The 22,410-nt window shown below is 37.1% G+C and overlaps 1 protein-coding gene across 2 annotated transcripts in view; it reads left to right on the top strand.

The window, feature by feature from the left end:
• Window positions 1–16,595, top strand: part of ipo11 (importin 11) — a 148,136-nt gene extending 131,541 nt beyond the window's left edge. For both annotated transcript variants that reach the window (XM_057356365.1, XM_057356366.1), the window contains one exon: window positions 15,519–16,595. In XM_057356365.1, the coding sequence (XP_057212348.1) occupies window positions 15,519–15,683 (165 nt within the window). In that variant the 3' untranslated portion in view covers window positions 15,684–16,595. The remainder of the gene's footprint in view (window positions 1–15,518) is intronic.
• The last annotated feature ends 5,815 nt before the right edge of the window (window positions 16,596–22,410 follow it).

Genomic DNA, 22,410 nt, shown 5'->3' with positions numbered 1-22,410 from the left:
AAGTGTTTCACATCATGTTCGGCTTCGGCCAAGAATTTTCGTTTCGGTGCAACCCTAATTCATGGTTAATATCACCATGTTGGGTTATTTCAGTGAACCAGAATTGCGTAGTCAGAGTAGATCAACGATCCGTTTTGTACTTGAAACATTTTAAGGTCCTTTTATTCGATGGAACTTTTTTTTCACAATACTGTCAAACATTTAATCACGATTCATCACATCCAGAATAAATGTTTGTGTTTACATAACATATGTCTGTGTACTGTGCATATCAATTTTGTATTTATAAACGCATACAAATAATGTAAATATTTAAGAAAAATACAAAATATAAAAATGAATGAACATTTATATACAAATTTAAATTATTGGTAAATATAAATGAATACATGTAAATAATTCCTAAATATGTACACATGTTTATGTGTTTATAAATACAAAATTATTATGCACAGTAGACAGACATACAGTATATTATGTTAACACAAACTTTTATTCTGGATTTTATTCTGGATTAATCGCAATTAATCGTTTGACAGCCCTATGAAATATATTTATAATCAATATGATCAACTCAGAACCATGTCTATCATCTTCATGTGTGAAATGAAGATGTTTGCAGTGCATTATAGCTTCCTTGAGGGGAATTACATTGCCCAGAGGTTTTGTTCTTTCATAGCTCACGAGAATTGAGTTTTCAGTGGTGTTTCTTGTAAGTATCAGATTAGTCTCAAATGTGCTTAGGAGAAATAAGACGAAACCGAAACAAATTAGATTAAAATTGAGTATGAAGCTTTACAATGGATGTGGAGTAGGTATGTAATATATATAAATGTGTAGTTAAAATAATAGATTTTGGTAAATTTGATGAGATGGGTTTGACTTCATATTGAAATCTTAGAAAATCTCAGTTTAGTTTGTCCCATTGTTAATCACCTGAAACTCTAATTGAGACATATGTGAGATATCTGAGACAAATGAGGCTTAAGCAAACTTTGCATTTGCTTTCAATGTAATATTTATCTTTGTGGTTTGGCAAAGCTGGAGTACACTTAAAATTCCTTAAAATGCTGTCTACGTATCCTGTCACTAGATTTTGGCACGTAGCCTACAGTATAGTTGTGTCAAAAACCTCACATTAAACCGCAAAGCGTTAAGCGGTTTTCTCTCAATATGCTTTAGGGCTACAACACCCTCTTACTTAGAGAATCTATTCCAATAAATGATCTTTGACCTCTTTGTCATGGAGGTATATTAAAGCCACCGCTCCATAAAAACCCCTCCTACAACCTTTTTCACTTCTCCGTAACCCACCTCATGAAAGTAAAGCCACAACTCGCCAGGCACACACAAGTCACCTAATGCCACTCAAACTTGATGCTTGGATTGATCCTGGATTACTGATGCTCGAATCATGCGGCAAACCTCAGCTCTCATTTAGTCTGCTGCCTCTTTGAGTGACTTGATGAGGCTTAAAAGTAATTAGAAATTCATGAAGCATGATCCACTCTCTCACTCGTTCCCTCATTACCAGCCCTGCAGAGTGGATGCGATGCAGGCCATTAATATCATTTAGAGTCTGTTTTAACAGTGCGAGGAAGTGTCGAGTAGGCAAACATGGGTTTAACCTTTTAGACAACTTTGTGAGATACGAGTGGGATTTATTGGAGATTCGGGCAGTAAGTTACAGCTGCCCCATAAGGGGCGTAGCCAGCGAACTTTTTTTTAGAGTTGGCCGGGTAAGACCCAGTGATTTTATTAGGGTGACCAAAAAATCCTTACAGACAGAAATTCTTTAACTTCTACTGTTATTTACACCAATTATTCATTACCCATAGTTTGCTGGTCAAAAACATACACAAAGAACGTAAAGTAAACAATTTATTTGCAATGCTTTCATGTGCTAACATTATTTCAAAATAATTTGCTAGCTATCATTTGCAGTAAGTTAGCATTTTTTATAGAAAATAAACATTGCAGTACCCCAACTTAAACTTTCGCGAAAATGTAATAAATGAATGAAATCCAGTTAAAAAAGACTGATTTTACTGACCTGATCCTTCTGCTCGCGATGAACTTCCATGGTACACAGACAGTACACTGTCACGAAACGGTTAGCAGCTGTTCAGCTATAGCGCTCAGACTGTTTGCGTCAGTGCATCAGCGTATGACATATTAACGCGAGAGTAATGTTCTCGCGTTACTTTCAGTGCATACGCTAAATGATCTGCGCAGCACTCCGTAAACTCCGACACGCATCTTAAAACGGCTTCGCACAACAGAGGTGACCAGATAGGTGGCCATCCATCATTCAGGGGTAGCTGTGGCCACCCATGTCCACCATGTAGCTACTCCCCTGTGCCCCATCATCCCTGAAAAGTTTGATCTACATAAACAGTCAGTGACCTTTCCTTTGGGAAAATGGATTCATGGCTCGGCTGTATCGTATTTTACAGTGCTGGAGGTGCTAACAGTAACAGGGATCAGTGTGCAAACAATTCACTTTAAGGAGCCGGGGGACTGATGAATAAATCTTGCGTTCGCATGAGACAGGCATCAGAAAAAAAACGATATTTTTAAGAAGCAAATTGCTTGTAAATGTGTTCTCCATCTGCACACTTCTGACTATGCACATGTTCTTATTTTCTCTTACTTCTGCATATTTATGCAATGAACAGTTCATTTTTTTAAAGATTTGTAAGGTTAGACATTTGCGTGTTCATACTTTTGCTGTCATATTATGGATCAAAGTTTGTGCCAAAACTAAACAAACAAATCCAGCGTTTTGCAAACAAATGCAGTCTTCTCTGCAAAAGAAACTCAATTCTGAAACAAACAGAAAGCGCTTTACAAATACATAATGCAATTCGAGAGAAAATGCAAAGGTGTAACATATGAATGTACTGTGTATAAGACTTTTTTATGAGATTCTCTCACCTTGATTTTCTCACAAATGTGATCATGCAGACTTTCTCACAAATGAGATCATGCATACTATTTTCCCGCCAATGCGACCAGTTTTTCTTAATTGTTGCACTGCGCATTAATGTTATATTGTTCAAACAGCGCATCCAGCTACATCCTTTCACCTCCCCTACCTCTTCCATTCGTTTACCCATCACCAAAGCCGGGTGCGAGAGGCGCATTCAATGCTAATGATGAGGCGGGCGTAGACTTCTGAGGAGAATACCTCTGCTAAAGGATCGACAGAACAGATGAGTAAAGCGCTCACTCTTGCAACTAAAATAAAGATGTTTTGCCTGCAGAATGCAAGAATTTGCAAATGACAACGTGCCAATGGAAATGCATCCAGGTATGTTGTACGCTATTTGTATATTAAAACCAAAGCATCATTTATTGTTTATTATTGAGAAAAGTTTCAACAGTTTCATGAGACTAACTGAATGAAACTTGATGAATGAAATTTGTTGTAATTCAGTTTCTGGCAATGGCAATGTTCAGGTTTTTCTCCTGGAAACTAGTGTAAAATTCCCAATAGCACCACCTGCTGTTTTGGAAGAGGAAGTTGTATATGCATTTGTGAGAAAATCTGTACGGTCATATTTGTGAGAAAATCAAGCTGAGAGTCTTAAACACAGTACATTTATATGTTGCACCTTTGCATTTTCTCTTGAATTGCATTATGTATTTTTAAAGCGATTTTTGTTTGTTTCAGAGTTGAGTTTCTTTTGCAAAGAAGGTTGCGTTTGTTTAGTTTTGGCACAAATTTCGCTCCATAAGAAACCTACGCAAAATAAGCATTGGAATAGGCACTTACTGTATTTGTATAATGTTGTCACTGTTGGACTGAAACCTCGTACCTCGTATTTCATGGTTTTTTATAAGTATTGGTCACTGTAACAAAGTTCAATGTAGGGAAGGAAGGAGGCGGGAACCGGCGAACATTCATAAAACTTTAATTCAAAAATAAACAAACAATAATACAGAAGTAAAAAGGCCGGCAGCCCCTCACGGACGACTGCCGGCCACACGAACATAAACAAAACTTAACACTTCCGGGCCCGGCCCTCTCTCCTCGGCAGTCCCGTCGCTCGTCCTCTTATGCTCCCTAGCTCCCCGTGAGGCATGCGGGACCGGTGCGCGTACAGCTGATACTCATTATCACTCACGCCACCGGCCCCGCCTTCCTGCCCCACGGCTCTCGTCCCGCCTTCCTCGCTACAGTCACCCTTCATGTTTGTCTTTGGTTTTTACAAGTAAACCCATAAAAAGTATAGATAAATATATATTTTTTCATTTCCTGTCAATTTTGGTAATACCACAGGAGTCGCGGGACCCGATACGGATTCTTGCGGTGCGGGATACATTTTTTAGGATGAAACACGGTAGCGGTCAGAAACTCTGGTACTATGGACGGAACGGGGCTTTGGACGGGTCCCCACTCCCCACATTCTTCTAACTGACCACATGTAGAGCCTGATCTGAGAACTGTGTTATACATGTGCTGCACGCGTGGACCAGTTCTTACTCCTTTTTAAGTTTAATTTGCACGCGTCAGACCCCAGACAGAGCGGGGTTTTTTTTTAGAGGGGAGATGGTCATCAGGACATTTCTTGCATGGATGTTAAATAGTTCGGTTAAAAAAAGTGATTTCATTTTGCACGAGCTAGCTATAAGCCAACGGGTTTCGTTTATTCATGTTTTGCTTATAGTTTGAGTGAAAGATACGTTGTATTTGATGTATTTAATTATATAAATAATTTGTCTACTGTATTGACATTAAAATGTAAGAACAATGTTGTATATAAAAAATAACTGATATGTTTTTGTATAGCGTATATTTTATTTCTTATGTAGAAATTTAAATGTGAGATCTGGAAACGTGATCTAAATTTAGCAGGATCCGTCGGGTCGGGACGACAATCATTCTAAGCAGATAGCGGGTGAACACAGAGTGAATTTTCAGCGGGAGCAGGTATAATATTTGGCGGGCGGGATCAGGACAAAAAAAACAGTCCCGCGCAGACCTCTAATACAAGCTTTCAGCAGCAGTTTATTTATTTATTGTATTGAGTTTGGAGAGTTAAATTTCAAGTGGATCTGCCGCAATTATCTGATAACGCGAAAATCTGATCATTTGTTGGATAGACACTTATTGGAAATAAGAGAGAGGACATAATTTGATTTGGTCTAATGGCTTTTGCTTTTTCAAATCCACATAAATGTTTTTTGTTTTTGTTTACTTGAGACTTGCATCCTCTGTTCTGGTTAGTTATAACACAGTTCTGTTGTTTACAGCAGTGTTTGCCAACCTTACCATCTAATGTTACCCCCACAGCCCCTTCAGTACAGATCAAGTACCCTGTTGTCACCAAACATTTTCTGCTATTATATTCTGTTGCAAGTGTCATGCATACAAATTTACAACACAACTCAAATGTTTTGGTTGTAGTTTTGGGTTTTATAGAAGTAACAAATGGAAATCTTGTTTTCCATTTCCATTTCCTTGAAAGGTGTTCAGGTTCCAATTGGGGTTTTTGTATCCCTGATTGCAAGTCCTTGGCTTACTGCTGTGGTACTCAACAGGGGGGCCCAAGCTGACTTCCAAGGAGTCCACAAGTTGAATAATATTTTAAAATTAGACAAAATGAGCATTCAAATACATTTTTCAAATGAAATCCAAGATATTTCTTATAATTTCAACATTTTTCAAACGAATAGGCATTTTTCCAGTTAATGGAAAGCTGTAAAATATTTTATGGGGTAGAAATTTTGAGTTTTTGTGAGTGGGAGGGGGACATTTGAATATTGTTGAATACATTTGGGGGCCTTGGAGTAAAAAAAGTTGAACGGTTGGCTTACAGAATGTCAAACAAGGAAAAACATAGTGTGATTCCTTTGATATATAGCATTATTTAAAAAAACATTATTAAAATGACTTATGATAAAACATATAATAAAATAGCTTTAAAAACGGCAGAATACCTGAACAAGAATATCCGGATAAAAGTTCTGTTAAAAGTTTCATTTGAAAAAGTTGTGAAAAGTCTGTCAGTATTTTTCCTAAAAGTTGCCACTTAATAATGCTGAATATTGACAAAAAGTCATTATTAAATCTAACAATGACATCAAATTGAAAAATGACTTTGAGACGAACTAGGCAAAAATATCAAGATGAAAGTTCTCTTAAAAAGTTTGTGTGAAACACCGCTGTGAAAAGTAACTGCATATGTTTCTGTTGTCAGTATTGTTGTTAAAAGTTGTCACTTATTAATGCTGAATAATGACAACAAAATAGCATTAATTCAAAAAACAACATAATTAAAATGTAAATGAATTAAAAACTTAAAAAAACTGAGCAAAATATCAAGATGTTGGGAGTTTTGTTTGAAACACTGCTGTGAAAAGTATATTTTTCTGTTGATTTTTGTCACTTATGCCTAATGAATAATGAGTTTTATGAGAAACACAAAAAGCTGTTCTCTCAGCAAATGTTTTTGTTTAATTAAATAATGACTCATCAATCTTCCGTAAAAAAACGGAATGAAATATTTTGATAATTTTTTAATGAAAGGAAATGGCTTTTAAACTATAAAAAAGTATGACTAGAAGAAGCAATAGCAAGGGAATAGTTTATCAATAAATTGCTGTACTACTTGAGTCATGATGTAATAAACTTGAGCTATAGGAAAGACCGCAATAACTGACATTAAAACCAGTCCTTCAATCTGAACATGATCACAATCTGTGCAGTCAGAAGATGAAGGCGAGTCTGTCATTATCACAAGCTTCTCATGTTTAGTCCGCACTGAGTTCTACTTAATGATGTCGTCGTGATGGCATCTACCCTCATTTTCTGTTTAAATACACTGGGGAAAAGGGGGATCAAGGGTGAAGTTTAAACATAGATGACTTTTCTTTTGATACACTTGAGATCGCCTGCATTTTACACTCCTGTTCTTCAAAGCTCTTTTTATCCTCATTCATTTGAGGAAAATCCATTAGACGTTCACAGTGGCTTGAACAGTATTGCTTCCAGGGGTCTCTGCTTTATACTATATGATTTGTAAAGAATAAAACTTCAAAGTGCTTTTCGGAGTTTCCTTTCTTCCCTCAAAGCCGTCCTTGTTTTTCATCAAAACCTCCCGGTTTGAGGTCTCGGTGGTGCCGGTGCAGAAGACTTCAGTGTCTTACAATGACTCCATTATAAAAACTGCAAATTCAAGTCCTTTCTCAAGACCTATTTATCTAAATATAATAATGCACATTAAATACAGGGTCTGTCCAGTGGGAAATTTGATGGCATTGTAAAGTTTGTTTTTTGGTAATCGTGTATCTTCACACTTCATTTCTCCACTTACGATATAAAATAATCATCTGTGCTTTTTTCTTTGCTAATGACACTGAATGTGACTATAACAGTTATTTATTTGTCATTCAGCTGCAATTGATAGATGTATTGATCGTGTTCTGAGGAAAACATCAAGGCTACATCAGATCACTGTTCAGCTCTTTTTTAGGGCGTTTTCACACCGGTGTATCGATTGCTTTGTTCCGAAACCGGGGGTTAAATCGCTACAATAGTTACATTTATTTTAGTTCGGTTCGCATTCACAAGGCAATATTTCCAAACGGACCAAACTTTGTTAATAAAAGTCACGTGCGAGTAAACTCTCATTCGATTGGTCAGAGTGCATCTGTTTATTTTCCGGTCAGTAACGCGAGTGATAATGAGCGTCAGCTGCGCGTTGTCACGCGTATCTCACGGCGGAGCTCGGGAAGCATAAAAGTAGAAGGACGAGAGAGAACCAGGCCTGGATTTTATGTTTTATTGTGTTTGTGTGACCGGCAGTCGACTGTGAGGGAGCTGTCAGCAATTTACTTTCGTTTTGTTGTTTGTTTATTTTATTAAAAGTTTGGTTTAACGTTCGCCGGTTCCCGCCTCCTTCCTTCCTTACTTTGAACATTGTTACAGGGAGCCATTAGCAAAACAATCCCTTTTGCGTCACGCAACTTTACATGATTACCCATCATACATTGTGATACAGTCTGGTTCGTTGGTCCGTTGGGTCGGATGACTTTCACACGTCTACCGACCCGCTCCAGAGTTTGTTTGCAATCGGGTCGAGACCACCTTGTTCAGTATGGGAGGCAAATCCTGCCAAATTTAAATAAATAAATTAAACTATGAAAATGAAAACCAGATTAGCAATTTCATTATGCACAACTGCGTGCACAATATGTGCCAAAATGAAAAATAAAATGAAATTATTTTCATTTTCATTTTTACACTGACAATGCGTTGTCCCTGTCAAATTGAAAAAGAAAATGCAATTGGTGATTTGACATTTCATTTTCACTAAAATCTCGAGGCAAGACTGCCAATTTGAAAATGAAAAGGCAAATGTGAAAAATAAATTGTAAAAACATTTTTTACAAAGGTTTTATTAATGTTCACGCAATAATACTGACACAATTCAAATTAAAATGTAAACTTTGATTTTCATTTTATTCTATTTTCTCTTCTCTTTTATTTCATTTTCGTTTTCATTTTCGTCTTCGTTTTCATTTTCTTTTTCTTGTTCACAGTCATGCAAATTACATGTTAATTAGTGGGTGTGGACGAGCGTCTGCATTACTGGGAACGCCCACAAAAACGTCATATCCGTTTATCCGAACGAACGTGTGTAGACCTTGTCAGGCGCTTGGCCTTAGCGCTTTGTAATGATGACGATGACTGTGCCTGGTGCAATACCGAAAATTGTTGTGTGGTGTTCTGCATCTCTGACAAGTTAACAGACGAACAAACTAAAGCATTGGAGAGCCCGTATCTCTATCCGTATCCGTATCTCTAGCCGCTCTTGTGATACCATAAGCGAATTGGTCTGCGCACAGCGCGCGTGAGGTTAAACACATCTTATCAACCTCAAACCGAACATTTCGATGGATTCTATTGTGCTGAGAAAGATCGCTTTGTTTATGTTTTCTTAAAAGCAGTCACAGTGTAATGATGATAGCGTGCTCGGGTGCGGATGGTCCAGTGTAAGAGCAGGTCAGCGGCGGAGTGGGGACAATGGCGCTCCGGCATGTTTCAGGGCACGCTAGAGATACGGGCTCTCCAATGCTTTAGTTTGTTCGTCTGTTAACTTGTCAGAGATGCAGAACACCACACAACAACTTTCGGTATTGCACCAGGCACAGTCATCGTCATCATTACAAAGCGCTAAGGCCAAGCGCCTGACAAGGTCTACACACGTTCGTTCGAATAAACGGATATGACGTTTTTGTGGGCGTTCCCAGTAATGCAGACGCTCGTCCACACCCACTAATTAACATGTAATTTGCATGACTGTGAACAAGAAAAAGAAAATGAAAACGAAAACGAAAATGAAAACGAAAATGAAATAAAAGAGAAGAGAAAATAGAATAAAATGAAAATCAAAGTTTACATTTTAATTTGAATTGTGTCAGTATTATTGCGTGAACATTAATAAAACCTTTGTAAAAAATGTTTTTACAATTTATTTTTCACATTTGCCTTTTCATTTTCAAATTGGCAGTCTTGCCTCGAGATTTTAGTGAAAATGAAATGTCAAATCACCAATTGCATTTTCTTTTTCAATTTGACATGGACAACGCATTGTCAGTGTAAAAATGAAAATGAAAATAAAATAATTTCATTTTATTTTTCATTTTGGCACATATTGTGCACGCAGTTGTGTATAATGAAATTGCTAATCTGGTTTTCATTTTCATCGTTTAATTAATTTATTTAAATTTGGCAGGATTTGCCTCCCATAGTTCAGGCGGTCTCGGAGCGATTGTTTTGGGGCGGATCCTAGCGCGATTGCCTGGTTCACATATGCCTAAACGAATCGAACCAAGAGAGAAAACGCACCAGGTTTCGAAACAAACCCTTATGTGTGAAAACACCCTTAGGTTGTATGTACAATGTGCCTACCAAGGCTATTTGCAGTGCCATTGATCTAGAATCAAATAAATCCCCTGTTTCTACCTTGGTACTGGTAATTTCAATCCTTGTTTTCTGTCAGATGTGTAGAATGAGAATCAAAACTAGTGATGTGATGCAAAGGATTCACTCTTTTGAATCACTTCTTTGTGATGAGTATATCATGCAAACACTCATTCTTGTGCTGAATCATTTTGAATCACTATGTGGGACACTTGAGAACACAGGGAATATAAAGAAAGCTGTGAGATTTTAGGTCCATCCGACTCATCGGAACAATTTAAGAACCAGATATGTTTCTCATGTTACAAAGCAGTTTGGCTCTGTCGGATGGGAATGTTGAAATGTCATTTGGTTTAACTGGGTTATAGTTTGTTCAGTCTGTTTAGTTTGTTTCTGGGCTCATAGCCGGCAGTATCAATGCAGCGCTCTGTGAATTCAGTCATTATGATTTTTTAAATGCAGAAAAAAGCTGCTAAATGGACTAATTGTGTCCTGGTGTCTCACAGCACAGCAAATCAATGCTTTAAATATGTTTGTCCCTTTGTTTTCTTGGACTCAATGTTTGTAGTTGTCTTTCAATTATTGTTTTTATTTCATTTCATTTTTCAAAATCATTTTTGGGGCCGTGTAGTTTGTTGCAGAATTATGCAAAATATGTATGTAACAAAGGATAGGTAAAAAAAATTATTAGACCACCTGTCTAGTAAAGAGAAAAAGATTATTGTAATTTATTCAGCAGATAACAAAGTGAAACAACTAAATAGTCTTTATTGACATTTTTATGAGTCGGCACATTAAATTTCTGACAAGTCAGAAATTAAGTGTTAAGCCCATTGCACATTGAGTCCGAAATTTGCATCCGAAATTTCCGCACGTTAAAAATAAATACGACCTCACGTTGTGTCAATCACATAAAAAAATCCGTCATAAAAAAATTCGGACCGGGTTCGATTTTCTGCGTTTTTTGCATCCGTCAAGCATTTTGAGTGGCCATTTTTAACAATTCAGAGACACCATACAAACAAGAGCCAAATACTAAAAAACGCATACGAAAATTTTGGACTGTATGTGCAAAAACCATTAAGCTGCAAGTAAATAACTGTAATTGGGCATAATAATGAAAATAATAGTGCTTAACTATTTTCTGCCTTTCTTGTGAAACAGTCATTTAGAAAATTCATGTATAACAACAATAATTATATTTTAGCATTAGAAATGTTACAGTGAGTAAAGATCTTACTGATGGTAGTAACCAGTCATGCTTTTATGTTGAATGGAAACAACAGCTTTGACACTGACAGTTTGATTGACAGGCGATCTGACCAATCATAACGACGATATTATGTGACTCAGTGACTGACCGCCATTTTGTCCGACAAACAAACCAGTCTGACAAACCTGGCGTAGTAGAGCTTTGGTGATTAATATGAAAAAATAGCTTTATAATTATTGTAATAGTAAACAGAGAGATATGTACCCAGCTTTAATGGACGTTCACACTATAATGATAAACTATATCTAACTTATAACTTTTAAAAATCATTCTTAAAGGGGTCATATGACACGGCTAAAACTAGTATTATCGTTTGTTTTAGATGGAATGCAATGTGTATACACGATTTAAGGTTCAAAAACGCTGTATTTTCCACATACCGTGCATGTTTGTATCTCCTCTTTGCCCCGCCTCTCTGTAACGCGCTGATTTTTTACAAAGCTCATCGCTCTGACAAGCGAGGTGTGCTATGATTGGCCAGTTAAGCAGTGCGTAGTGATTACGCCTCTTACCATATTCGGAACATCATGTTCCCACGCAATTGTACTGACAGGTGATAAAATGTCATCGGTACTTCCTTATATCAATTCGAGCCCAAATCTGATATGGAAAATGAAGATGAACAAGCCGATACATCAACTTTGCCAGCGCAACTTGAGCAGGATGTAAAGGATTGGTAAGGTTTTATTAAAAAAGTGATGTTAAATAGTTAAAAACTATAGCTAACTGTTTTACCTTTTATATACGACATTATAAATACTATAAACAAACAACCATATACATCATACAGAGTTTGTGTGAGATAGAAACAAGCTCGCATTACAGCAGGGAATGGTATAAATAACGCGAGCGCTTTGTCCCTTCTTGATCAACCAGTGTTATGCCACGTCTCGTCGCGACTCAACAAAGATAATAAACCCAAAATAAATACTATATATAAAAAGACATTATAAACACGACATTTGTTGCCTCTAGTGGGAACATTATTACTGATTATTAGGACTTATGTTGTCTTTTTTCACGTTGTGTGTGTGTCTGCATTTGCAGATCACAAACACACGACAAACTCAACTCGCGTTAGTCCATAACAAAGTCTTTTACAATAAAAATATACTTACAGGTTGCGAATCTGAAGCGCCAGCGAAGCTGTAATAGTTAGGAACAAACTTGAACATTCGGATTGTACTTTTCTGGAACAGTGTTGTAAATAAAATGTAACCGTTCCTTTTTAGTTGTCATCTTTTGGCATGGCAAACAAAGAGTCTTTCTTTTCGCAACGAAACTCACAGTGTCTCCGCGACATGGCTGCGGCGGTGACGATACAATGAGATTTACAAGTACGCCCACCTCACTTGCGTTTAGATTTGGGCGGTCTTAAGTCAAATCATGTTACGAAGTTACGTACATTCGTCGGGGTGTGGTTACACGAGGCGTTTCAGGCAGGTCTGGGTGAGCATTCGCTTTTAGATAGAATGCATCTTTTGTTCCCACACTTTAATTTGAGCAATTTTACGTGTCTAATACATGCATGGGCAACTTATAACACACCAAAGACACAGAAAAACACGTACTTCCGCCATATGACCCCTTTAATGAAGGAGAATAGCAGAGTTCACATCACAGCTATACCAATACAGATATGAGACATGATATTGTTGGAATAATAAATGTATTAATTACAGACGGAAGCGTTTGGGAAGTGGTGTTTTAAGGCGGAATATAATACTTGTTGATATATTACTTACATATTACAAGTATGAGCAATCTGGCAAGATACGCTTTGTGTCCCTGTGATGTGATGAGCGCACATTCAGCCTTCATATAGCAGCATTTGCAGTGACATTTTAAAGCAAAGACGTTTTCAGCAATGAAGTCGTAAAGCAACAGCTGCACTGTGTTTGTTGTATTTAACACAAATAAAGATTAAGACACTGATGGACTGTTATTCTTTTCTGTACCGAACTAATATTTAAAAGTTGACTTTCGTTTTCACAAAGAAGGATCGGCCGACCAAAGCTCTGCCCGAAGTTAGAAGTGGCCTACTGCATTGCGCAAGTTTAGAATTAACATGACGTTATCGCCTGCTAGTGTGGATGCAAATATAGGTATAATTATTGTTACATTTATTTCCAATCCTGAATGTATCCCTCGATTGCATATAGCAGACCTTTTTATGTCTGAAATCAGCGTGTCATTTTTTCAGAAATTCTTCACTATTTCCCCAGCAGTGCACAGATTTACACTTTGAGCGCATGGCTGATACCGAAAGCTTGTCGGACATAGCAACAGGAACGAAGGGTGGCGAAGTTCTGTAAAGGGTCAATTGAATTGATTGATTCGTTTATTTAGTTATGGTTGTGTGCTCAAAATCAGCAAGCGGCACAGATAGACATTGCATTTGTAGTCTGGTGTTTGGCTGGTGGAATGGTTATCGCAGAATGAAAACACCTTTGACTGACAGCCGTCAGAAGTTCATTCACGCAGAATGATGGACTCTCTCTTTCTCTCTCGGTGCGAGCAGACATCTCAGAGATAGATCTGCACAATAACTGCTGACGCTGCTGATGTGTGGTGGGGGGGCTTGGTGGTGTCCTCTGCACGTGTCAGGAGGGGAAAATGTTAAGCCAGTACTGTCTGGAGAGAAGTTCTGTTAGATATTTGTCATACTTAACCTTTTTACATGCTAATATAGTTTGCAGATGGTGACATTTTAAATCTGTGGAAATGCCTTTTCCCTTTTATATTTCATAAGCTACTATGTAGCTATCCTTCACATTTGTACTGTAGTTATTTTAGCGTGACCTTAAGTCACAAAAACAATTGCCATTATCAGTGCTTATCGCATGCAAATACGCAAACTCGAAAAGAGCTTAATGAATTCATATATTCCACATTCATTAATGCTACTTCTGAAGGTTTTTCTTCTTACAGTGATTAGGATTAAAAACACCCTGGCAACCACATAGCAACACAAAAATAACCCTATTAACACTCCAGCATCATGACGGTGAGTTTTGCACAGGCAGATTTTCAGATAATTGGGTCTCTGAAACCAAAAAGTGGCGTTTCTCATTTCTCGTTTTGAAACCGGTATAGGCATTTCTCAATCTCTTTAATTGATTTGCAAAAGACTGACTTGTGCTCAGAAATTGGCTTGTGCCCAGAAATTGGCTTGCGCCCTTTTTCATTGGACAATTGAGAAACCCCCCTTCCGTGTTCTGCAGAGACCTATACATGGATTTCAGCGCTATCAATTCCACTGTAGATGTCCTGAAATGTACAAGCATAACAAAAAAACTCTCAGGTTAATATATTTATGTAAATGTATTCTCTTGCTCCATCTCAGCCCTCCCTCTTCATTAGCAGAGTATTATTTATGCATTACATGTATTCATTTATTCATTATCGTGCTTGTGAATTTCAGAGTCACTATATGAGAGCAGAACGTTACCCGCTGAAACATGCTGTGCTGTCATTGTAAAATGTCTTCCACCTAAAAGCATTACATTCTATATGACACTACTATGTACTTTCGCTTTAAAGACCACTGTGGGTTTGTGTAAGAAGTTGGTCATGTTATTCCAACTTGACATGGGTCCAGAGAACATCTTGTGAAGAAATTCTATTCAAATATTTATAATATGAATTTCCATGGACAGATTAAATGCAATCCTAGTATCAGCAATCAATATAAATAGCAGAGAAGAGTATTTTTACAGAATTTGAGTCATTTTACCAATAAATCCTGATCATGTATTATGTTTTCTTGTGAATGAAAGAATTAAAGCGTGAAAGGCTGTATTGTATTAACTGTATTGCGATGGAAAGCGGGGTGGGGTTAATGAATTTATCATGATGAGGTGGAGACGTCAGGCCTTTGTTTTAGCACAGGCAAGTATGGATGTGATTAGCATATAAATTATTTTCATTTCTTCATCGGTAATGTCTCATTTGATAAGTCTTAGCTGTCTGCTGATGTGCCTCACTGTCTTGATGCACAAACGTGAATTATGCCTCTTGTTTTTGTGACTTGGATTCGGTTGTGTTTCTCATGTGTTGGTGGACATGAATGGATTTGATTTACTATTATATTAATATATTCTATTTTTTATATCCTTCGTGCTTGTCATGTGTTAACCATTTGGTTGTCTCTCTTCAGCTGTATACAAATTTCCCTCAAGCCTAAATTCTTTTTCTGCCATTTTACGATTACCTTTCTGCCTGCTTGTAATAACACATTGACTTTTTATTGACTTTGTTGTAACGCTACAAACGTTGTAATGTTTGACTACCATCTCTGTCTCTCCACAGCTGGCCCTTGAGGACCCCGTTCACAGCGTCTCCCTTCAGCAGTTTGTCTATGAGAAGCTCAAAGCTCAGCAGATGCTGATGGGAGATCAGGGCTTCCAGGCGCTCATGGAAACGGTGGACACGGAGATCGTGCGACAGCTCCAGGAGTTTCTCCAGGGCATGTGAGGAGACCACAGCGGACTATTAACAGACCAGAGACGCCAACCCTCTGATCCAGAAAACAGCTTCCATATTTTTAAACACTTTGTTTTGCTTTCTCAAACACACCTATTCACAGTTTGAGATGATGCAGAGACTGACAGAAAAAAACAGACTGTAAATGTAAGAAAGAAGAAAGGAAGGAGCTGTTCTGATGCCAAGGTTTTGTAATGAGAAATAAGCTCTAAAACTGAATTTTAAAAGCGGTGAAGGGTGCAGGCAGTGTTTACACTAAGCCTTCATATAAAAGAAGTCATTTATGTACACCGCATGACCGCATTCTCACTTCCCCCCACTTGTGGCTTGTCCGCATTTTGCTTTAAGATCAGTATATCGGAACTATGTGAACGTGTTTGTTTTTTTGTGAGTGGAAGATATTTTCGTATCGTGATCCACACAGTTAAATGGATGTATAACTGTATGTTTACCCATGATAACTGTTGCTGCTAATGCTCCTACACTGCACCTCTCTTGTGAGGTCATAAGGAAGCCATAAAAACCAAAAACATCAGTTTAATGAAACAAATCTATATTATCACATACAGTGCAAACGTTTGAGTGATGATTCTTAGTTTAGTAGCTTTTTTTATGCAAAAAATAAGTGCAGATATGTTTACGAAGGCGATTTTGGTTTGTGGGTTTGGAAGCGCAGTCATACAGTAGAGCAACTTTTACTGTGACTGAATTTTCAGAGTCAGAAGTAAAAGCCTTATGCTTACAGTAAGCCTTACAGTAATTCACCTGCTAATGTGTCATATCTGTAATAACATGCTCAAAGACATTACGGCACATTTCACTCGGTAGGTTTATTTTCATGTATGAACCCTATTTTTTCATTGATGCCGCTTCAATAAAGTTCAGTCCAGACTGACAAGCGTCGCTCGCTTTGTAAGCTTGCTCGTTCAAACTGTTTTTTGAATGGTTGCCATGACCTCAAGAGCTAAAGGGAATTCAGAATGTTTGGCACGGTAGTCAAAATACTTCGAAAAAGTCTTTCATTGCACAATTAAGTAAGTATAAACGAAAGCGTTTTATGTGTTGTGGGTTGAATTGTTTTTAGAATTGGTTAATAGTATGAATAGGTTTGGCATGGCAGCTTTCAACAAGTTCCCCATCGTAAACAAAGCTCACACACTCCTGCTGATGTATTAATCAGAGACAGTCCCCGGTGGCTAAATGTGTGAATCACTCTCAATTAAATGTGGCATTTGTTGAATTACTGTTATTATTCTCCCACTTTTAGCACCTGTATTGGTCAGTTTCCTGCCAGGTTGGCTCCTTTAAAGAGGTGCTCATTCAAAAGATTTACTTCTCCTAAAACAATACGTTTCTAATGCGTACTGAGACATATATGGAGAAAAGCGCTTTACAGAAATAAATGTGTCCCCGTAAAATTTTTTGGGGTGATTTACTGTTTTCTGCGTAAAATCATCCTACATGATGTAAAGAACATTCTGTGAAAATATAACCTTGACATCTTTAATATTGGAAATCATAGTGAAAGTCAAAAGTTTGATGCTTGTTATCTCAGAATTAGATTGAGAATTTAGCCTGCGCTGGTAAAAAAAAAAAAATTTTTAATGAATTTACGGTTTAATATTACAAAATTTTCACATATTTTTGAGATGCGATAAAAATGTCAAATTACAGAAATAGACTGTAAATTGCAAGTGTAATTGTACTACATTTTCACTTTTCAGTGCAACTACATATTCAGAGACTACATATTGTCCCTTTAAAACAGGACCCTGCAATATAAAATTCAGTCTGCATATGCTGAAGAGGGACTCTCAACTCCGTTTCGCTCAATTTATTCAGCACATTTGATGTTACGAAAAACAGTTTGAGGCAAGTAGTAGTATGACGGTTATCACACTGATAAGGCGACATTCAGCGCCATTACTGATATGGCAAAATAATGACAAGAAATGAGGGCAGCTGACTTGAGAATGTATAGGAGAAGATTATGATAGAATTAAATGCCCCTGTGGGCACACAAGCAAAGAACAACAAGCATCTCATTGTGAATGCTCATTTTCTGTTCCCACAATGTAGTGCTGTGCTGCTATTTTAAGAGTGATTCCAGTAGAACAATCACTGAGAATAAATGACCTGAAACTCCGCGCTTGAAAGTGCACTTTAGCATTGTAGTTCATTTCAGTTGTGAGAGATTATTTAATGGAAAATAGTGTTTTCAGTTAGGTGAAGGGTTCTGTCATATTGATCATTCAGGAGCAAGCGTGCTCTGACATACTGAAGGCTCTGACTAATGCCGAAAGCTTTAATGTAGATGGTATCAAAGCAACATAAACAAACTTGACTCTGCATGCACGCTTTTGTGGTCCAAACTTAACTTCTGGTACACGTCCGCAAACAATAGAGTTCCTGTACATTATTTCTGATAACAAGCAAAAGAAATAACAAGTAAATGACATTAGCTAGCAAGTTAAAAGTATGTCTAGCCATTATTATTTTGGGTTACCAGTAGAACCGTTACTTGGCTAAACTTAAATGCGACAAAGTAACAACCCATTCAACAAATTGTTTATTTAATCAAATTAATATACAATAAAATTCAACAAATTGTTTATTTAATACAATTTGTATACAATAGAATAATTTAATGTTAATAAAAATGTAAATAGTTAGCTAGACGATCAACAAACACAGACAGGAAGTTTACTTCGGACCAGGCTCGTGCCCAATGAAACTGTCTATATGTGAGATGATACAGTAACTTTTATATAAGATGATCACAGTGCCATGTTGTGTCATTCGATGTTTTTTATGATATTATTTCAAAAAGGTTTCCTTGAAGCTAAATAGGTTTTATATTCTGTTTCGCTGCTGTCCTTCTGAAACCTTGTATCTCCATATTTATTTATTTGTTTGCCATAAATCATTATTATTAGTCATGCTTTATGTTAGTCATTGGGTTTTGCAAATATTTAACCAATAAAAAGTATTAAAAAGGGCTTGTCAACTTTGACAACACCGTATGTAATCATTGAAAAAGTACAGTGTTTTTCCATCTCTTGAAAAAATGCCAATTTGGACACACAAGGTTTCAGAAGGACATTGACGATTTATTACACTAAAAATTGTACTTAGGTAATTAACCTTCATTTTCTGTTTGGTATATTTTGGAATGTCAAGTTGAAATTGTGTTCAGAAGAATTATTCCTCAGAGCAATAGAAAAAATCAAGAAGAATCAACTAAATACTTAACAGGTTGTTTGTTGTTTTAAGTTTCACTTCATTTCAATGCATAAAAATGATGTGACTGCTATCAGTGTTACGCAGATGATCCTCAATTGTATTTCAATCTCTTGTTCTCTCTCCTCTATTGCAATCTCAGAGAGGATCTCATCATGCTTCTCTGACATGTCAACCTGGCCGCCTACTCATCCCATCAAGACTGAGCCGCTCTTCCTCCTCCAAATCTCTTTGTCATGGCTGAAGGTCACATCGTCGTTGCCTGCAGGTGTCTAAAAACGCTCTGTGTCATTCCAGATGACCTTTGAAAATATAGCCTGCCAAGCTACAATCTGCTCATGTTAGCTCGGGGATGTTCGGGAACGCTTTTGGGTGATGAGTGTTAGGAATCTTTTGTGATAGTAATTTCTAGTTGTTGTAATTGAACAAGTTAGAAAAAAGCAACTCCTGTTTTCGGGTGAACCATTCCTGTGAGATAGATATATCATCTTATGTAAATCACTTATATAATTCAAAGCTTTGTACATGTTTATTCACAATTGCAGGCTTTTTGCATTGCTTGAAAAAGTTGAACAGCGACAGTGCTTTTGTACACAAAGCCGGTTGTTAAAGATGAGCATGGTGTCTGTTGGGTTAATCTTTCACTCACATCCCTTAAAACCTGTTTTGTCTGGCAGTGTGTGATTACACCGAAGCACAAACAGAGCCTTCATTGTGACGGGGAGCCAATATCTTTTATCCATTCATGTGTCAAATCAATTTAAAGTTCCTAAACTGGGGAAGGAACAAAACAATGTGGTGTCAGAATAAAGAAATGGGAAGCCGATATACTTGACTTCGCAGACGTGGGCGGCTCCATCTTTTGTGCGATGAAGGAAGGCTGTGCCGACCTGAAAACGCTTGTGTTCGGTGTGCGCATGCTCTAGAAAAGTTGCCTTAAGGACAGTGTGTTTTTATCATTATGCAGGTTAAATTTACATTTGCTTTGCTTAGCCTGTGCTTACTGAATCTGGTTTACAGGAACATACATTTTTAATTAATGTAGTTAACTTTATTGTAAACAATTGAATTTATTTTTGCTTTTATATGTGCTTTGTTTTTTTGGATGGGACATGGTGGTGGACAATTTATGTGAAGGGAGAGAAAAATATATTTCAAAGCTTGGAATTTCGAAGAAACATTGTGTTCCCTCGCAAAACTTGTTCATTCTCACCCAAAAATATTTTGTGTTGTCTTGCAAACTTTTGTTTTTTAAATATTTTCAAAAACCATGTTTTTCTATTGTACATTCCAATGAATATCAATCAAACTGCAGTTGGGTTGATTTAATTAAGTAATAATAACTAAAAAATACAGCTGACTAACACAATAATGCATGATAGCATAATAGAAACATTCCTTGCAAACACAAGAACAAAAAATATTCTCAGGGGAACGCAAATGTTTTTGCGAGGGAAAACAAAAGCTTTGTTTTCCTCTTATTTTTTCCTGGGGCGCCAGGAAATGATTCAGAACGCCAGTTTTATTTTAACATACAAAAAATGCATAAAAAAACGAAAAGCTCACAGGAAATATACAGTAGAAACATGAACTACAATTAAAGCAATTTTCTGTTATGTTATTAACATTTGTTAATCCTCTCTTTTAGTAATACAGTATGTTGTACACTGTAAAACATTTTAAGAAAAATCATGCGAGAGCATTAATTTGACTGAAATTTCCATTACCCCAGAAACACAATGCAGTGCAGAGCAAATCAAAAAGCTGTAAAGAACAATACAGAAAAAAAATCCTGCTTTGAGTCAATAAGCTTTGCACATGCAATCGATACATTTTCAAGTCTTGGCTTTGGTTTACGCTCCAGTGCACCTACAGGATGTATGAACGCAACATTCTTGTTTGATCTTCAGTATAATAACATATTAGAATAGAAAGCAAAGACGTTCACATTCCAAAGCTGGACATCACTTGTACATGAGGACTACTTGGGTATTGCGTAATCACATGTAGGCCTACTTGCATGTACTGATTCCCTCACAAAGCTTTATTCAGATGCGTATTATCTCTCTTGAAAGCAACGCTTGTGCCTCTGTGGGATTTCACTCACTGTACTACAGCCATTATAGTTAAAAGTTGCAATTAATCTTCTGTGTAATTGTGCTGGATTGAAGGGGAGCGAATGATGGCTCCAGGTGCTGCTGAACTAGATACATAAGCACAATGTGCTTAATAAATGCAGTCTCTTTTCATTCTTGAAGACCGTAGTTATGTGTCTGGAATAGGTCAATACTTTTTCATCAACAGTGTCTTTGTGTCTTTAGGCAAACAGTGCGTTTATTCACCCCTCGAGCCAAGCTTATAAGCTCCTACAACCTTCCACTCGAGCTGCATTCAATAGCTTTTACTGATTTACAACAAGTCGTTTGTTTGGAGTCATGTATTTTGCACTGAATGTTGGTTTTAAATGTTAAAATGGATTATGAATAAAGAAACAGCTGGTGTTTGTCATATTTTACAGTAAAACAGCACAACATGGTTTTCTTAATTACATGCCCATTTCTGATATGTGGCATATGTTTCTAGTATTAAAAAAAAAACAGTTGTTACAAATGATTACAGTAAGTTTTGGAAAGCGATCAGAAGTTTGAAAAACATCAGCCATACGCATTTGTTCCCATTTAAAGCAGTGTTTCCATATGAGCTCTGCATTTTGGGCCTCTAAAATACATTTGTGTTGTTTTCTGTCAAAACTTCTTTGGTATAGTGATATCATCGCTTAACTGTCATTGGCTTGTTGAACGGTTCGGCTCAGGTTGGACTTTTGATTGCAGTCATGTTTTTAGGCACCAGACATCCACCCACTCTTTGATTTGCACACTTTTCAATCAGATATCACAGATTCCTTTGGAGAACAACGAAGCTCCCCTGCAGATAAGAGATGAGGAAATGACTCAAACCAGTCACTTATATTGCTCTCCGCTTCTCAATTAGGTCCTGGAGTGGCTGTTGCCGATGAGACGTTTTGACTGAAAAAGAATTCATTACAGCTCCTTTGACATCAGCCTCAGTGAGGTGTTATTTCCCTCAGGGGGATGTCTGTTCAGAAGCATGTGTTCTTGTGCAGCCATCGGAGATTCAGTGTCATTTCTGAAAGAGAGAGAAATGCGATGAGAAGATTGTTGAAGCACAAACATTTCGGCCAGCCAGGTCAACTGAAGTAAATTTCAGAATGAGAAATAGACGAGAAAGCAGGCACTAGACCATTCACAAAGAGTGAAAACAAAATCTAATAGTCAATGTTTGTAATGTCTGTAAACTAGACGTGTCTCAAATTTGTATGACAAATAAATGTAAAGTACGTCTCGTAATATTCAGTTTGACCTTCTGATACATAATCTGATCAATTTGATGCCTTTTGTTGCTTGAAACTCATCTCAGCATTCACATTTCAAGTGTGAATGTATTGGTACAATATATT

Source organism: Triplophysa rosa, linkage group LG17 (genome assembly GCF_024868665.1).
Source record: "Triplophysa rosa linkage group LG17, Trosa_1v2, whole genome shotgun sequence".
In the NCBI taxonomy this organism is placed as follows: Eukaryota; Metazoa; Chordata; class Actinopteri; order Cypriniformes; family Nemacheilidae; genus Triplophysa; species Triplophysa rosa.
Note: the sequence above shows the minus strand (reverse complement) of the source record. Positions and strands in the feature narration are given on the sequence as shown.